The sequence below is a fragment of the Castor canadensis genome, chromosome X (assembly GCF_047511655.1).
Source record: "Castor canadensis chromosome X, mCasCan1.hap1v2, whole genome shotgun sequence".
Lineage (NCBI taxonomy): Eukaryota > Metazoa > Chordata > Mammalia > Rodentia > Castoridae > Castor > Castor canadensis.
This window is the reverse complement of record NC_133405.1, coordinates 36,146,479-36,161,536: the sequence shown is the minus strand read 5'-3', so window position 1 is coordinate 36,161,536 and position 15,058 is coordinate 36,146,479. Positions and strand designations below refer to the sequence as shown.

At 40.7% G+C, this 15,058-nt stretch overlaps 1 protein-coding gene across 3 annotated transcripts in view; it reads left to right on the top strand.

Moving 5' to 3' along the window:
* Lonrf3 (LON peptidase N-terminal domain and ring finger 3) overlaps positions 1 to 13,712 on the top strand; it is a 32,264-nt gene extending 18,552 nt beyond the window's left edge. For 2 of the 3 annotated variants that reach the window (XM_020157588.2, XM_020157589.2), the window contains 6 exons: positions 2,425 to 2,539; positions 4,832 to 4,953; positions 7,158 to 7,316; positions 8,554 to 8,716; positions 9,732 to 9,881; positions 13,025 to 13,712. In XM_020157588.2, the coding sequence (XP_020013177.2) occupies positions 2,425 to 2,539; positions 4,832 to 4,953; positions 7,158 to 7,316; positions 8,554 to 8,716; positions 9,732 to 9,881; positions 13,025 to 13,180 (865 nt within the window). In that variant the 3' untranslated portion in view covers positions 13,181 to 13,712. The remainder of the gene's footprint in view (positions 1 to 2,424; positions 2,540 to 4,831; positions 4,954 to 7,157; positions 7,317 to 8,553; positions 8,717 to 9,731; positions 9,882 to 13,024) is intronic. The other variant, XR_012444469.1, reaches the window with a different exon arrangement.
* Positions 13,713 to 15,058: the final 1,346 nt, after the last annotated feature.

Here is a 15,058-nt window from a genome sequence, read left to right as displayed (position 1 = left end):
TGCTTTTAAGTGCTATATTTGTCATAAGTCAAGATTCTGTGTCTGAGTCTATTCTTGGGCTTTCTATTCTATTCGACAGGTCTATTTGTCCTGTGGTAATCATGTACTGTTTTACTCACCATAGCTTTACAGTTACTTTTGGTGTCTGCTGGAGCAAGTCCTCTTACATCCTTGCTCTTCAGATGTATCTTGGTTATTGGCCCTGTGCCATTTCCTTATTAAGTTTAGAAATCAACTTGCAACTGCCACAGAAATAAACAAGCAAATAAATGAAATAACCCATTGGGAATTTTATTGGAACTTACGAGGTCGTCTTTACTTTCTTTCAATGAGGTGTTTATAGTTTTTCTCACATAACTGTTAGATTTATTGCTGGGTACTTCATTTTTAAAAGCTGGTGTAAATGTCTGTAAAAATATTTTCTAATATTTATTGCTAATATGTAAAACTATAACTGTGGTTATGTATATTTACCTAGCAATCTCACTAATTCATTTAATTCTTAACTGTGACAATCATTCTTTAGATTCTTTTGTTTTCTAAATTTACTATTCACCATAATACCGTTGGTATGTCATGAAAGGTTTGGTTTTTTTTCCTTTCCAATTCTCATGCTTTAGTCTTCTTGCCTTAGTGTACTGGTTAAGATGTCCATCATAAAGAGGTTTTCTTTTTGAAACTTTACATTTTGGCCAATTTAACAATGAAAATTTATTAATGCTATTAGACAAATTAGCTACCTTTTAAATAAAATTGTAAAATTTAAGAAGTATAGAAAAATGAATATATGAAAGGCCTTTCTTCTATTCCAGACCTTCATGGGCTTGTTAAAAATATCAACTCCATGCTCCTCCCCCATTGACCTGATAATTCTGGAACTGTAACCAGCGGAGCGTCTCTGCATGTATGTTTTTAAAGCTCCATAGGTTACTTTGATACTTATATTTGAAAACCAACACAGAGGTTGGTCTATGCAGAAATGGTAAGATTATGTAGTTCCATGATTCCTAACCTTGGTTGCACATTAAAACCACCCAGAGGGGCTTTAAAAATCCTGATGTTTGGTCTGGCTACTGGGGTCTACTGATCTGGTTCTTCCTAAGTGCAGTGCCAGGCATTTGGAGTTTTTGAAAGCTCCCTAGTTGATTCAGGGGTCAATTGAGATGGGGTGAGGGAAATATTGTGATGGTGGTTTCATGGGTGTGTGCATATATCAAATTTTACCAAGTCTGTTTAGTATATCATATGCTAATTACATATCAGTACAGCCATGTGAAGAGAAAGCTCCCCAGGGGATTTTGATGTACAGCAATGGCACACGACCAGAAGTGAAAGTTATAGAAAACTTGTCTGTGTACACTTAGACAAGCGACTTCACCCCTTCTGGACCTCAGTTTCATTCTACCTAGTGGGTTCAGTTTCTCCTCAACTACTTTTCAGCTAGGACATTTTGATCCTTATACTCAGCCTGGCAGTGCGAGCCTGGCTGCTGGTTCACCTTCTGGCCACACAAGGGAGCTATGCAGCTGCCGGCCTCTTCCTTTCAATTGAAGAGTCTTGAGAGGTCAAATAAGGTTCTCCATCTTTCTGAGCTCATTTTTCCGTGAGTGCTAGCCCCACTTCTTAATGGTGTTCAGTTGCTTCTGCCCACGGGTCCTGCTGCAGGTGAGCCTCTCTTTATCGAAAGTAAATCCATGAATCTCTGAAGGTGCAGAACAGCTTTAATAAAGGATTCCCAGATTGCTTTGAAAATATCCTGCTTTCCCAAACAGCTGAAGTATCTAATTGAAGTACAGCATATGCACAAATACATATTGTATGTGTGTATAGATCAACATATCTCCATATGGACCTCTATTTATCTATTTATCTAGTACATTAACAATACTACTCTACATCCATACAAAGGCAGTTACATGTTCGTTACAGTTGCTATTTCAAGATCTCCAGGCAGTAAATGTTGCTTAGGTGAAAAAAAAAAAAGATTCGAGGTAACAAACCATGTTTTTTCCATGGTAAAATGATGTTTAGGTGTGTGTCTCTGTGTGTGTGTGTGTGTGTGTGAACAGGTTGGCTATGTATTTTTAGAATGGAATCTATTCTGGTACTCTGGGCACTAATCTCTAGTTTTCTTGGACCAGACAGGGAAAACATCGGATGCCCCAGAAGAAAAAGACTGGAAGTAATGTTACAAAATGATCTAGCTATGCCCTAAACTTTAAGAGATGCATTATTTAAAATCTGGCTCAGAAATGAAAAGCAACACTTTTCTGAAGTGCAATGATAGTAGTGATTAAAAACAAAAAGAATTCTCCCCACACACAGATTTTCCAAGTAATTCTATAAAACCTTAATTGTAGGTACCTCTGTCTTTTATTTTTGGTCTTATTATAATTTTCCTCCATTTTGATTTCTAAATTTCAGATTATTTTATGAGCCAGTCACGACACCTTGCGGACACACATTTTGCTTAAAATGTCTGGAGAGATGCCTAGATCACAATGCAAAGTGTCCATTGTGCAAAGACGGTCTTTCACAGGTAATCCAATATTTCTTTCTTAGTTGAGTTAGCTCATTAAGAATTGGGTATTAAAATAGTGTTCAGTTGGATCCCAAACCAGTGTACTATTATAAAAGCAAAATGTACCCTCATATCCTCCTTGTCTCCTGATGCCTAGGCATCCTTTCCCTCTTCTCAAAGTCCTTCAGGAAAATGAGGGAACATATAGTTTTTTATGAACTGTCAGGAAGGAAATTATTTTGCATTGGAAACAAAAGTATTAAATGGATGATAAAGATGGATCCTGGTTCTAATCCCATCGTGGCACATGATAGACTGTAATCTTGGGTAGATATCTTGAACTTTCTAACCTGTGACTAGATTGCTCTGATGTCATCTTATCAACATTGTTTATTATATGTTTTGAAGAAATTACCTTCCAGGGTCCCCCCAAAACCTCACAGATCCTTAATGTTATCTTTGTCCAACCCCTCAGGAACCACTGTACTTATTAGGAGATACTGGGCTACTTGTGAAGTTCTGGGGCTTCCAAGTTCTCAAAAACTGATCACACAAACTCCCACCTTTGTTTTTCAAGTGGACCTTGTGGAATTTTCTGTAGCAAAAGAACACTCAGGAATCTGTCTTCATTTCCCTCCCTTGGGGACTTATGGATTACATTTTACAGCCAGTATTAATGTTCCTTGATCCCTATTCTTCATGAGGAGAGGTTGGAGAAACAAGGCTGTCTCTGGGGCTGTGCATGGTGGTACATGACTATATTCCTAGCACTTGAGAGTCTGAGGCAGGAGAATCTCAACTTTGAGGCCAGCTTGGGCTACATAGCAAGACCCAGTATCAAAAAAAAAAAAAAAAAGAGAGAGAGAGACTATCTCTAGGTGACTGGAGGTCACATGTTGAGAATTTACATGTTGAGATTTCACAAAAGCTCAACATTTACACTAAGAGAACAGAGTGAAATAATCACCCCTGGTTACCTTGAGGTGTGTACTGGGATTGGGGAAATGGTCAAAGTCATATGTTTCATCAGATGGAGGGGTGGGATTTGCTGGCCTGATTATAAATGAGAATTCTATGAACCTTATATTTAAATAGTAACACATTTAAATATAATTATTTTGTTGTGATAATACTATAAATTTCAGATAAACAGAAAGAAGAAAAGTTCACCCATATGCTCAACATCAAGAGAAAACCAGCATTACAGTTTTTGGATGTGCCCTTCCTGGAGTTTTGTTTTAGTTTTACTACATGGATCATCCATTTCTTGAATTGGCCACCTCCTGCTTTCTGCCCAATGACTGGGACTGGAAAATGCAGTTTGTCCTCCTGTGGCCAGGCAATGGTGGTGGCTGATAAGGCATTCAGAGGGCAGACACTGTGGCATTGTGGACTCAGGTGCTATTCACACAGAACCACACTTACACCATTTTACACAGATAAATATTCCAGTCATGTTCATTACAGAATAGAGAAAAATAAAATTGTCTATTGCCAGCAGTTTTGTACTCAGGCGCTCCCCCTGCTGGTCTTGTAAGGGTAGTTCCCTTACAAGACAGTAAGCAATTCACCAATAAAGCATCTATTATTTGGTTCAGGCCATGAAATACACACTCCTTGAAGATTCTTAGATATACATGGGGTACTGGTGTTTGGGAGGAGACTAATAGTGACCATTGAGCCTGAGTTTGCTTCTGAAATTATGACTTTTAACATATCATCAGTGATACCTAGATGGTATATTAAAAATGCAAATGAACAAAATCACCAGTATTTAGCTGTGTATGTTTTTAATAAAGTTAGAACAAAATATATAGGCTTGAAAAGATATCCAGAAGCCAATCATTGGAGTTTGGTAGGACATGACAGGAAAAGGTCAATGAACATGACTTTTTAGTTCCCTAAACTTGAACTACTGACTTTCAGCACACCCAGATAAGACCATTTCTGTGACCTTGTAAACACAATAAACAGAAAAATGAAAGGGGGGATTCTTTATTTTATTTTTGACAAGAAAATGACCTGAATTTCAGTGTTTTACAAAGTGGATGGGATTTTTAAAACTTTAGTGCAAGTTTTTCCCCTGGTTAAAATATTTTCCTAATTATAAAGGTAATCAAGGGCATGTTTTTAAAAACTCTAAGCTCAAACATCCAGAGAACACATATATTATGATAATATCTGCTGCTAAATTATGTGTTGAAATTACTCCAATATGTGCATCACTTGACTATTCTACTGATGGCATCTGAAGCCCTTTGTGTGTTTCTCAGGACAGCATAGTATCTAATCGCCTTATTCCCCCTACAGTGCTTGGCATCAAGAAAATATAGCAAAAATGTAATCATGGAAGAGCTAATAGCTAAATTTCTGCCAGAAGAACTCAAAGAACGAAGGAGGCTATATGAAGAGGAAATGGAAGAACTTTCTAAGTATGTATGTGCTTGTTTCTATATTCAGTTTCATCCACACCAGCTCATGAAAGCTGAATGTGCAACAGTTCTTTCCAGGGATGTCATGTTGGTAGCTTGAAAGTGGCCATGATGGGAGTATTTACACCATAGAAATTAGTGAATGCTACACACCAGGGCTTTCCCCTCTGCCTGAAAACCAGCTGTTAAACATTTACCAGCACACCACTGAAGAAGCATAAACCAAACCACTGAACAGGGCACATCTTGGCACTAGTAATAAGGTGCTTCTGGCAGAAGTGAATTGGAATAGCTTAATTAGGTGAACTCCTGAAGTGTCCAGAGGACTGTCTTCAAATACATAAGAAGCTGCTGGGAGATTAAGAGCTCTGATGCCAGCCACACCTGGGCTATAGACCCAATTCTGTCACAAAGTGAGTATGCTTCATAACCCTAGGCAGATCGCTTTCTGGGCCTTGTTTCCTTGCCTGTAACTTGGAAATAATAATAGATTTCGGACTTGTTATGAAGATCCTATGAGCTGGTGCATAGTAAGCACTTAATAAATGGTGACAGCACTGATGTTATATGCTTCCTCTGCCACACACAGGTCATGTGAGAGGCAAGGATGGAGATGTAAGTGAGGTTCCAGGCTCTCTGCCTGTTCACTTAGCAGAAAAAGCAGGAAGTAATTACTAGTCTCCGCCCCTCTGACTTCTGCCCTCCCCTCTCCCCATCCCCAGAAAATCCTTACAGCATTCAGGACGAGAGCTTCTTGATGGCAAAACACTGTTCTGATTTTAAGCCCACCCCATACAGAACAATTCTAAACTCTAACACCAGTTTGTATGAATGTATCTCTTACTTTGAATAATGTTTTCCTCAGAAATTAGAAATATATTTTTCTCAATTACTTACATTGGAACTACTCAGGACATCTTTTACCTTTTTTTCTCATTCTTCAGTTAGCCTTGATCCTCTCTGAGCCCTTTTCTCCAGTATCACTTATTAAGGTCTTATAAATAAATACTGGAATATATTTGGGGGCTTTCTATTTAAAGGAATCACAAAACTAATCCTTTTAAGGTTTGGGCAAATGGTAGGTTGAGGTACAGATGTCTCTGCATTGGATTTACTAGACAAATAAGAGCACAGGAGGAACTGGCCCAGCCAGAGGTTCCCCAGTGGGGCATGTGTTGGAGTCTTTCAGGCTACTTGTTGAAAAGCAAATTTCTGGGTCCCAATTCCAGAACTAATGCATCAGTATCTCTGGCAGTGTGATGGCCTGGTCATCAGGATTTAAGGTCCTCAGTTGCTGTGATGCACAGGAGAATTTGAGCATCATTGGACTAGATTACTTTTTTTGTCCCCTTTGGCAAAACTGGGGTTTGAACTCAGGGCCTCATACTTACTGGGCAGGTCTTGACCACTTGAGCCACACCCCCAGCCTAGATTACTCTTGAAGGTCTCTTGGCCACTCTTCCTGCTCATTGGCCCTGCTCTGCACATTCCCTGAGACACTTTGCAAATTTGAGATGTGCATGAGGACCTTAAAGAGAATTTCTCTGCCCTTCTGGAAATCCAGGTGCACTTATATCATCAGTACCCTTCCTCATACTGCCAGAAAAATACCTGAAGGGATCATTTTTGCTTTTTGGTTTATTTATTTACTTACATCTTTATTTATTTATTGGTGGGACTGGGGTTTGAACTCAGGGCTCTGTGCTTGCAAAGCAAACACTCCACCACTTGAGCCACACTTCCAGTCCATTTTGCTCTGGTTACTCTTTTGGAGATAGGGTCTCATGAGCTATTTGTCTAATGTGGCCTTGAACTGCAATCCTCCAGATCTCAGTCTCCCAAGTAGCTAGGATTACAGGCGTGAGCCACTGGCACCCCACGGTAGGGATCGTTTTGAGTAGAGAGATGGAAAAGAATTTGCAGTGTAGCTATCACCTACAATGTTAAGGTAGTAGAGAACTTTCCAGCTAAATTAGAATGTGTGCAATGCCAGTTTTAATCTCCTGGACCTTAGACTAACCTCTGCACAAGATAATGGCAATCAGCCCATAGCATCAGTCACATTTCAGTATTTTTCTGTCTGTCATTAAAATGTGATAACTCCTTGCCTTCCCCTGATGGGAACTATGTGATTACATTTGGCCAGCCTTTTTGTGTTCCATCCCCATTGCTTTGAGATTCATTTTATTTGCTCTTCTTGACAGCTTAAATAAGAACGTGCCTATTTTCGTGTGTACCATGGCCTATCCCACAGTTCCTTGTCCCCTGCACATCTTTGAGCCTTGTTACCGCCTGATGATTCGTAGATGCATTGAGACAGGCACAAGACAGTTTGGCATGTGCCTTGGAGATCCTGTGAAAGGGTAAGTGAGGAGCTCTGGGAGTAACTGGATATTGGGAGGAGAGGGATTTTTGGGGGGTGCTTCCAGAGGTGCAGAAACCTAGCTCATGAGGGTTTCCCAGCTCAAAACAAGGGCATTTGTAAGAATCGTGGTCCCTCTGATGCTTAGTTTACTGCATAAGAAGCTGCCTATTTAAAAGAACCACAGAATCAATCTTTTGTTACATAGATTAGATAAATATTATAAAACTTGTTTTATAAGAGTATGGGCCATGGAGTCCAACTGCCTAGGTTCGTATTCTAGTTCCAGTCTTGGAACAAGTTGGACTTTGGGTAAGTTACTTAACCTTTCAGTATCCCATTTCCTTGTAGATCAGTGGATAGTGATAGTGCCTACTTCATTGGGTTTGTTCGTTGGGAGGATTGATGAGTTAATAATGCACATAAAGCACTGAGCTCAGTGCCTGGCTTGGCCGAGTCTATTTTTGGATGCTGTAATAGAATACCATAGACTGAGTAATTTATGAGCAATGGAAATTTATTTCTCATGATTCTGGATACAGAGAAATCCAAGATCAAGGTGCCAGCATCTGACAGGGCCTTTTATTATTTTGTACTGGGGATTAAACCTAGGGCCTCATGCATGCTAGGCAAACACTCTACCACAGAGCTGTATCTCTAGCCTCATCTTATTTTATTTTGAAACAGGGTTTCACAAAGTTGCCAGGCTAGCCTGAAACTTGCAATTCCCTTGCCTTAGCCCCACCAAGTAGCTGGGGTTACAGGTGTGTACCATCACCCCTGACTTGACAATGCCTTCTTGCTGGATCTTAACATGGTATAAGGGCAAAGAAAGGATGTAAAAGAGGAACAGGGACCAACCTTCCCATCTATAATGTACGCACCTCTGGAATAATAGCATTTCATTCATGAGGGGCAGAGCCCTTGTGACCTAGTTGCCTCCTAAAGGTTCCACCTCTTAATAGTGTTACAATGGCAATTAAATTTCAACATGAGCTTCAAGGGGGACAAACCATAGCACTGTATGTACCAACATACACATGGTATGTGTTCAACAAATGGTAGCAGCCACACCTCTACATTTAGATTTTTTGACATAGGTATTGCCTGTTATATAGTTGCAAAATACGTCAAAGTCCCTTGATGCACAGCACTGGGTTACAGAAATGGCTGGGGTCCAGTCTACGTAACTAGAACTCACCAAGATTTAATTTCTTAACTTCATTCTCAACCTACAGGTTTGCAGAATATGGCTGCATCCTAGAGATCAGAAATGTTCAATTCTTTTCCGATGGCCGCTCAGTGGTTGACAGCATAGGCAAAAGACGCTTTAAGGTGCTCCATCAGGGCCAGAGGGATGGCTACAACACAGCTGATATAGAGTACATTGAAGATCAAAAGGTAAGGATGGCCAGTGTCAAGAATCCTAAAGTCAGGCTATCCCTGTAACTTAGCATACAAAGATGATTACAAAGGATTTCTCAGAACTGTCTTGGGGGCTGTGGATACCTCACCAAATTGTTGCAGAAACATTGAATGCTGCTCGATTGCTACCCAATTGCAGAATTGACATTGTCTTCACTGTCCTCGCTTAGCTACTGGGTTGCAGTCATACATAAGAAATGCTACCCCAGACCAATCCTGGGACCCATTCAGCCTAAGAGTTAGGTCTCTGCCGGGGATACCAAGGGCTAGATCTATAGTGGGGCTACACGTGTGTTTTTTAATCTATCAATTTATTTATTTATATCTTCTAACTTGTTTCCTTTGAGATCATTATAGATTCATACGTGCATTTGTATTTTTAAATGTGCTACCTGTCTGAGCCCTTCCCCTAAAGCAGAGTCATCCATTATCCTCTAAAGCAGAAAGATAACATGTCCAATTAATACTTGGTTGTCTGAGCTAATGGGTGGAAAAAGAGGTCAATAATCCCATGTTCATCTATGTTTACATTTACTATGTAGTAGATTAGTAAATAGTTGATTAACAAATAAATGTATTTGACTTTGAAGGTAGTTACACACTGAGCACAGATATATTCATGTCTGTCTTCCCAGCAAACAATGGAAAACTCGATGTGAAAATGAAAAGGGCAGAGGCATAAACCAAGATGACCTGCTATAATCACATGCCTCCACTCAGGCTGGTTTGAGTCTTTTACTGTCTCAGCTACTCTCCCCAGCTGAACCTTTCTCCTCCTCTTCCTTCTCTTCCCATCCCCCCCAACCCCCCTTTATTTACATATAACCCAACACTTGGTTGTGGAATGTTCCACATCTCACACAGGAGAAAGCTGACTGAGTGAGTTTCCCATAGGAAGGCAGGATGGATGCTCAAGAATCAGGTGTCAAAAGCAACTCTGGGAAGGGTGGAGAAGGTACACGATGTTTCACTTCTACTTTGATACTTGCAGGTTCAGGGACAGGATTGTGCTGAGCTCATGGGATTACATAACTGTGTCTATGGGCAAGCGTCATCATGGTTTCATTCACTCAAACCATCTCTGAAGAATAGGATACTCAATCACTTTGGTCCAATGCCAGAGAAAGATGCCGATCCCCAGGTATATAAAAATGTCTATTTATAACACTTATAAATGTCTATCTCCTACCAGATGTGAGTGCCTAGGGTTTGTGATTGGACGGTATGTGGTTGCCCTCCAGCATATCAAGTACAGAGAGGAAGATAGATCCAATTTGATATTGTTTGGCTGGGCAGTAAGCATCACAAGTAAGACCAAAAGAATCCCAAGTCAGAATTGGGAAACTAAGGTAAAGAGCAGGGATGCAGATCTAAGACAGGTGTTGAGAGTTCAATGAGGTGAAAAAAAAATGTAAACATAGACACCACCAACAGAGACCCACCTTCAGTGGGAATTCACACCACAGTAATGTAAGGGTGACAAGATCCTTGCAAAACCCAGGGCTTAAGAGAGTTGGGGCCAAAGGCTGCCACTTCTGGGGAGCTTCATAACCCCTCCTCCATTGCTGCAGGAGCTAGACAGTATTCCATCTGCAAGGCCACCCAAACTTCACCCACCCAGGCCATCCATGCTTAGCCATGCAGGTCTCCACCATCACCATTGTCCTCATCAGGATGAACAGGTCCTGAGAAAGTAACTCCCATCTTTGAATGCACCCTTGACTGAGTTATACCAGAAAATAGTTCATTTGGTTCTACCAGATGGGTCTTCTTCCTGGGGTTCAGGTCCATTTGTGATCTCAAGCTACAGGTCAGAAGCGCTCCAAGAAAGTGGAGAATGGAGAGAGTTCAGTTTCACAGAGTTTTTTTTTTTTCCGTGGGGTGGGGGGGTTCTGGGGTTTGAACTCAGGGCTTGCTTGCTAGGTATATGCTGTACCACTTGAGCCATTCCACTAGCCCATTTCACCAAGCTTTGCTTGCCTGGTTTAAATCAAGGAATACTTTCAGGGAAGTCCAGTTCTGGGAATACTCCTTTCCTAGAGCAAGGCTGGAGATACCCTAATCAAATATTTCCTTACCACCACCTTCCCCATGCTCTGAGCTGGATCTCTCATAGGATCACTCTTGGGACTTCTCTGATTTTTCACTAATGCTTATCCCTGACTCTGTCACAATAGGAAAATCTAAACCCTGGTCCTGCTTACCTTTCTAGCAGCATGACCTTGGGTAAATCCCTTCTCCTTTCTCAACTTTTTCTGAAGTGAGAGAGGTGGAAGAGGAAGTCTCCAAAGTCTTCTCTTCCTCTTGCATTCTGAGGCTTCAAAACACCTGTTTGTTCCCTAATGGGCTGAAACATTTTCCTTTTCCCTCTGCAAAGGCATCATGAGTTTGGAAGGGAGAGAGACCTGGCTCTTGGCTCTGGGCCATGGTGATTCAGGATTACAGCATCACTCTGAGCAAATTCATGATCAACCTTAATGTTCTCCTTCACCTGCTGAAGCAGTCTCCCCAGTCAGGCAAAAGAGAGATCACCAGTGCTAACCTCATCTTCCATGGGAGAAAACACATACGCCACAGTGTGATTCATAAAGGCTCAATGACACAGCAAGCTGAACCCTTGGGTTTCATTTCCTCTCGTATTAATTTTGTTATCATGTTTCATTAGCAGTGGCAGCACCAGAGGTAAACAACAACCCCTCCAGTTTTCTGTGACCACAGCTGTAGCCACAGCAGTCCCATAAATAAGAATGTTCTAAGCCCAAGGAGTTTTCTTAGAAACCACCACAAGTATTAACATCAGCTTAAATATCTGTTGATGATCTTGGGAGAGAAAGTTTAGAATGTCAATCCGATATCCACAACAGAGAGCATGTTGTAGACTGCAATGAGGGTCAAAAAAGAATTAAGATAAAGCTAGGAGGCACAGAGAAGCAGAGGGCAGCAACATTTGGGCAGAATCAGATGAAACAATTTGGAGCCAAATAATCCCAGATTTAGGGGGTTTGACCAGAACGTGGCTCTCTATAGTCCTAAAACCAACTTTATGAAAGTTGTGGGAAGAAAACTCATTGAGGTTTAGTAAAAACAAGTTGTTAAAATGTGTATTCTGAAGCTGATGAAAACCAGATTTTTTTCTGTGAAAAACTGAAGGATTGATAAGGGATAAGAAGGTTCTTTATTAAAGGGAAACATGGAGGCTAACGTGAATGTGTTTTCTAATTGCAATTTTTGCAAAGTGGGGTTGCTGTTCTTTGAGACTGTAAATCATAGCCCTTGGTGTCAGGGGAGAAGATAGCTGTGGGCCTATATAGTGACATGGTATATGTAGGCTATCACCTTCAGCCAATGCAAGAAAATAAAGAGAGTTAAAAGATATGCCAGGCCCAAGGAGTCATGGGAATCAAAGACCTGCATGTTATATGCATTGTGCATTATTGATCCAAAGAATCTAAACAGAATCTTAGAAGTGGGAGAAAAGCCCAGCACCAGTGGCTTATGCCTGTAATCCTAGTTACTCAGGAGGCAGAAATCAGGGGGATTGTGGTTCAAAGCCAGCCCTGGCAAATAGTTCTTGCGACCCTATCTCAAAAATATCCCATACAAAAAAGGGCCCTGAGTTCAAACAACAACAACAGTACCAACAACAACAAAAAAGAAATGAAAGAGACTAAATAGTGAGTATTCCAGCTCAAAAAATTACACTGGCTTGGAGGCATGGTGTGTTTGTAAGAATGTTGGTTTGTTTGCTTTATCAAGTACCAAAATGACCTTGGGTAAATCCCTTCAAATGCAATAGAGGTCCTCAGTCCTGGAGAGGTAGCACCATTCTATTCCACGGAAGCATTGGTGGACCCAGACTCCTTCCTCACAAAACTCTACCATTGTTAGAATGTTGCCTTTGAAGAAGGCTGATCCTCCCTTGTCCACAGTCTAGCTGGAGGAGAGGGGAAAAAAGAGGAAGGCAGAGGGTGCGTGCTCCTTTCTCACAACGTGACCTGGAAGCTACTCATGTCACTTCCATTTACCTCTCGTTGACCAGAACTGTGTCTTATGACCACAGCCCGCTACCAGGGAGGCTGAGAAATGTAGTCTCCTCCAAGCCCAGGGTACTATATGCCCCACTAAAATAAATGGGAAATAAAATAGATGTGGAAGAAATTAGCAGTCTCTGCCACATACAGAAACAGTTGCATCTGGGAAGTTTACTTTGGGCATTTGCAAGTCTGTTCACTGATGACAGCTTGCTTGGGAATACGATGAACCCATTGTGTTTCTCTATTGCAGATTAATCCGAATGGTCCAGCCTGGTGCTGGTGGATATTAGCTGTGCTTCCCTTGGAAAGCCGAGCTCAGCTCCCATTCCTGGCAATGAGGTCCTTGAAGGATAGACTGAATGGTATTCGGCGAATCCTGGCCTTTATATCCCGAAACCAAAATTAGTGACATTGGATTGCTGAAGAGGAGCTCCCACCTTCCCTGCTACTCTAGGGGGATTTTCTTGTACATACATCTAATTGCAATAACATCCTAACAGAAGGGGTGTCAAACAGAGGTGTTACCCTACTTTTGATTACACCGAAATCGCGTAGAAAGACCAAAAGAATGTGACCTGCTTGAAACTTTCTGTCTTAAGATGTTTTGGGACATGCTGCACAACTACACGAACGGCAGAGGTGTTTAAGAACCCAGGAAAAATTGTTTTAACATACAAATTTCTGAAACTTTAAAGTTATTTTGCTTTAACTTTTTTTTCTTTCATAGATGAATGACTGTGTGGTTGAAATGTGAAGATAGTAACAACGTTGCTGCATTGTTTCACTGACTTGAGGTCTCATTCCAAATGGTTCAGGTTTTATAGAGCATTGTGTTCAATAATGTTCATACTTCTTTGTGTTTTAATAATTTATTTTTTGCACTACTGTATCCTTTTTCTACATGTGCATTTGTAACTATTTAAGTGTACATTACTGAAGAGCCTGTTGCTTTATTTATTGATGTGGTTTACCAGGTACCTAGGGGGAGTAATGATGCTAGAAATGTGCTTTTGGTTTTCCTCATTGATCCCAGCTCTTGGACCATTTCCACAGCTCTCCTGGTGTATATTTTTTTAAAATTTCAGAATGATACTAAGATCATCATTTTCACAGATTTCATGTTTTCAGTTTGAATTAAGCATCATTAAATAGTTAAGTGATGTGACAGAGATTATGGTATATGCCAGGGTAAAGTAAAATAACCCATTTTCTGTATGTGTTGTAGAATAAGGCTAGAACAAAAAGGTGAATCAAAAGAGTGTCCTTTATTACAGCCTACTATAGACATTTATTTCTGTAATCTAATTAGAAGTGTATTAATTTCTCCCCAGTACAATTGAGAATAGAATTTTAGGTGGGATACTATTTAATCTTTTACAGAGCATGGCTTTCAATTTGGTACATCACAGCCATTCTAAACTAGCCCGCATACTCCACCTTTTCTCAGGGTCCAAGATCTGGACTAGAACATGCTGAAACATTTGAAGGACTCTTCATTTTTAAAAGTGTACAGAAGCCAGGTAAGATTAAAAAATCTTTTAAAAGATATTCTTAAAAGAACCAACTAATCTATGATTTTAATGTAAACACTGCCTTTCCTCCTAGTTGGAATGGGCCAAAGATTTCAATGTAGGGGAAGAAGAGGAGGTAAGAGCAAGCAGTCATTATTTAGCTTGCTTAGGGTTGAGTTGATTCCTTTGGTGTCAGAAGACTTGAGAAATCCTCTGAATATGGAAGTTATAATGACAGAGTGAAAAGGTTGGGGCTGGGAAGAAGTGAATTGTTACAATCGTACCTTTATACAAATTGCCCCCCACGGATTGTGGACAGCTGCAGTGTATTATTCACATACAGCCTGGCCCCTCTGTGTAGGTGAGAGGGTCATGCTCTAAGTGATCACTGTGACAGAAGATGCTGACTTCTGTCACCATCTGTGGCCAGAAACAGGCAAGGGGGGGATGAGATGATCCAAATAATATAAAAGAGACTCATGTGAGCAAAAGCCAAATGCTTCTTGCTTAGTGGATGCTATTGTCAGAGCATTGTTACCAGGTTTGAAGTCTGGAGTAGACAGGGCTGGTGGAGAATGCAAGAAGATGAAATGGAAGTATAGGCATGGTTACTGCCCCAGAAAACTGTACAAGGCTCAGGAGCAGGAAATTAGAGGCGTCCCACTCCTGCCTGATGCCTAACCACATTGTCAGACCATAGTCCTACTACAGTGGTTTCCTATACTCTAATGTAAACCCAACAAAGAAAGGGTCATAAGCTTCTCCACTTACTA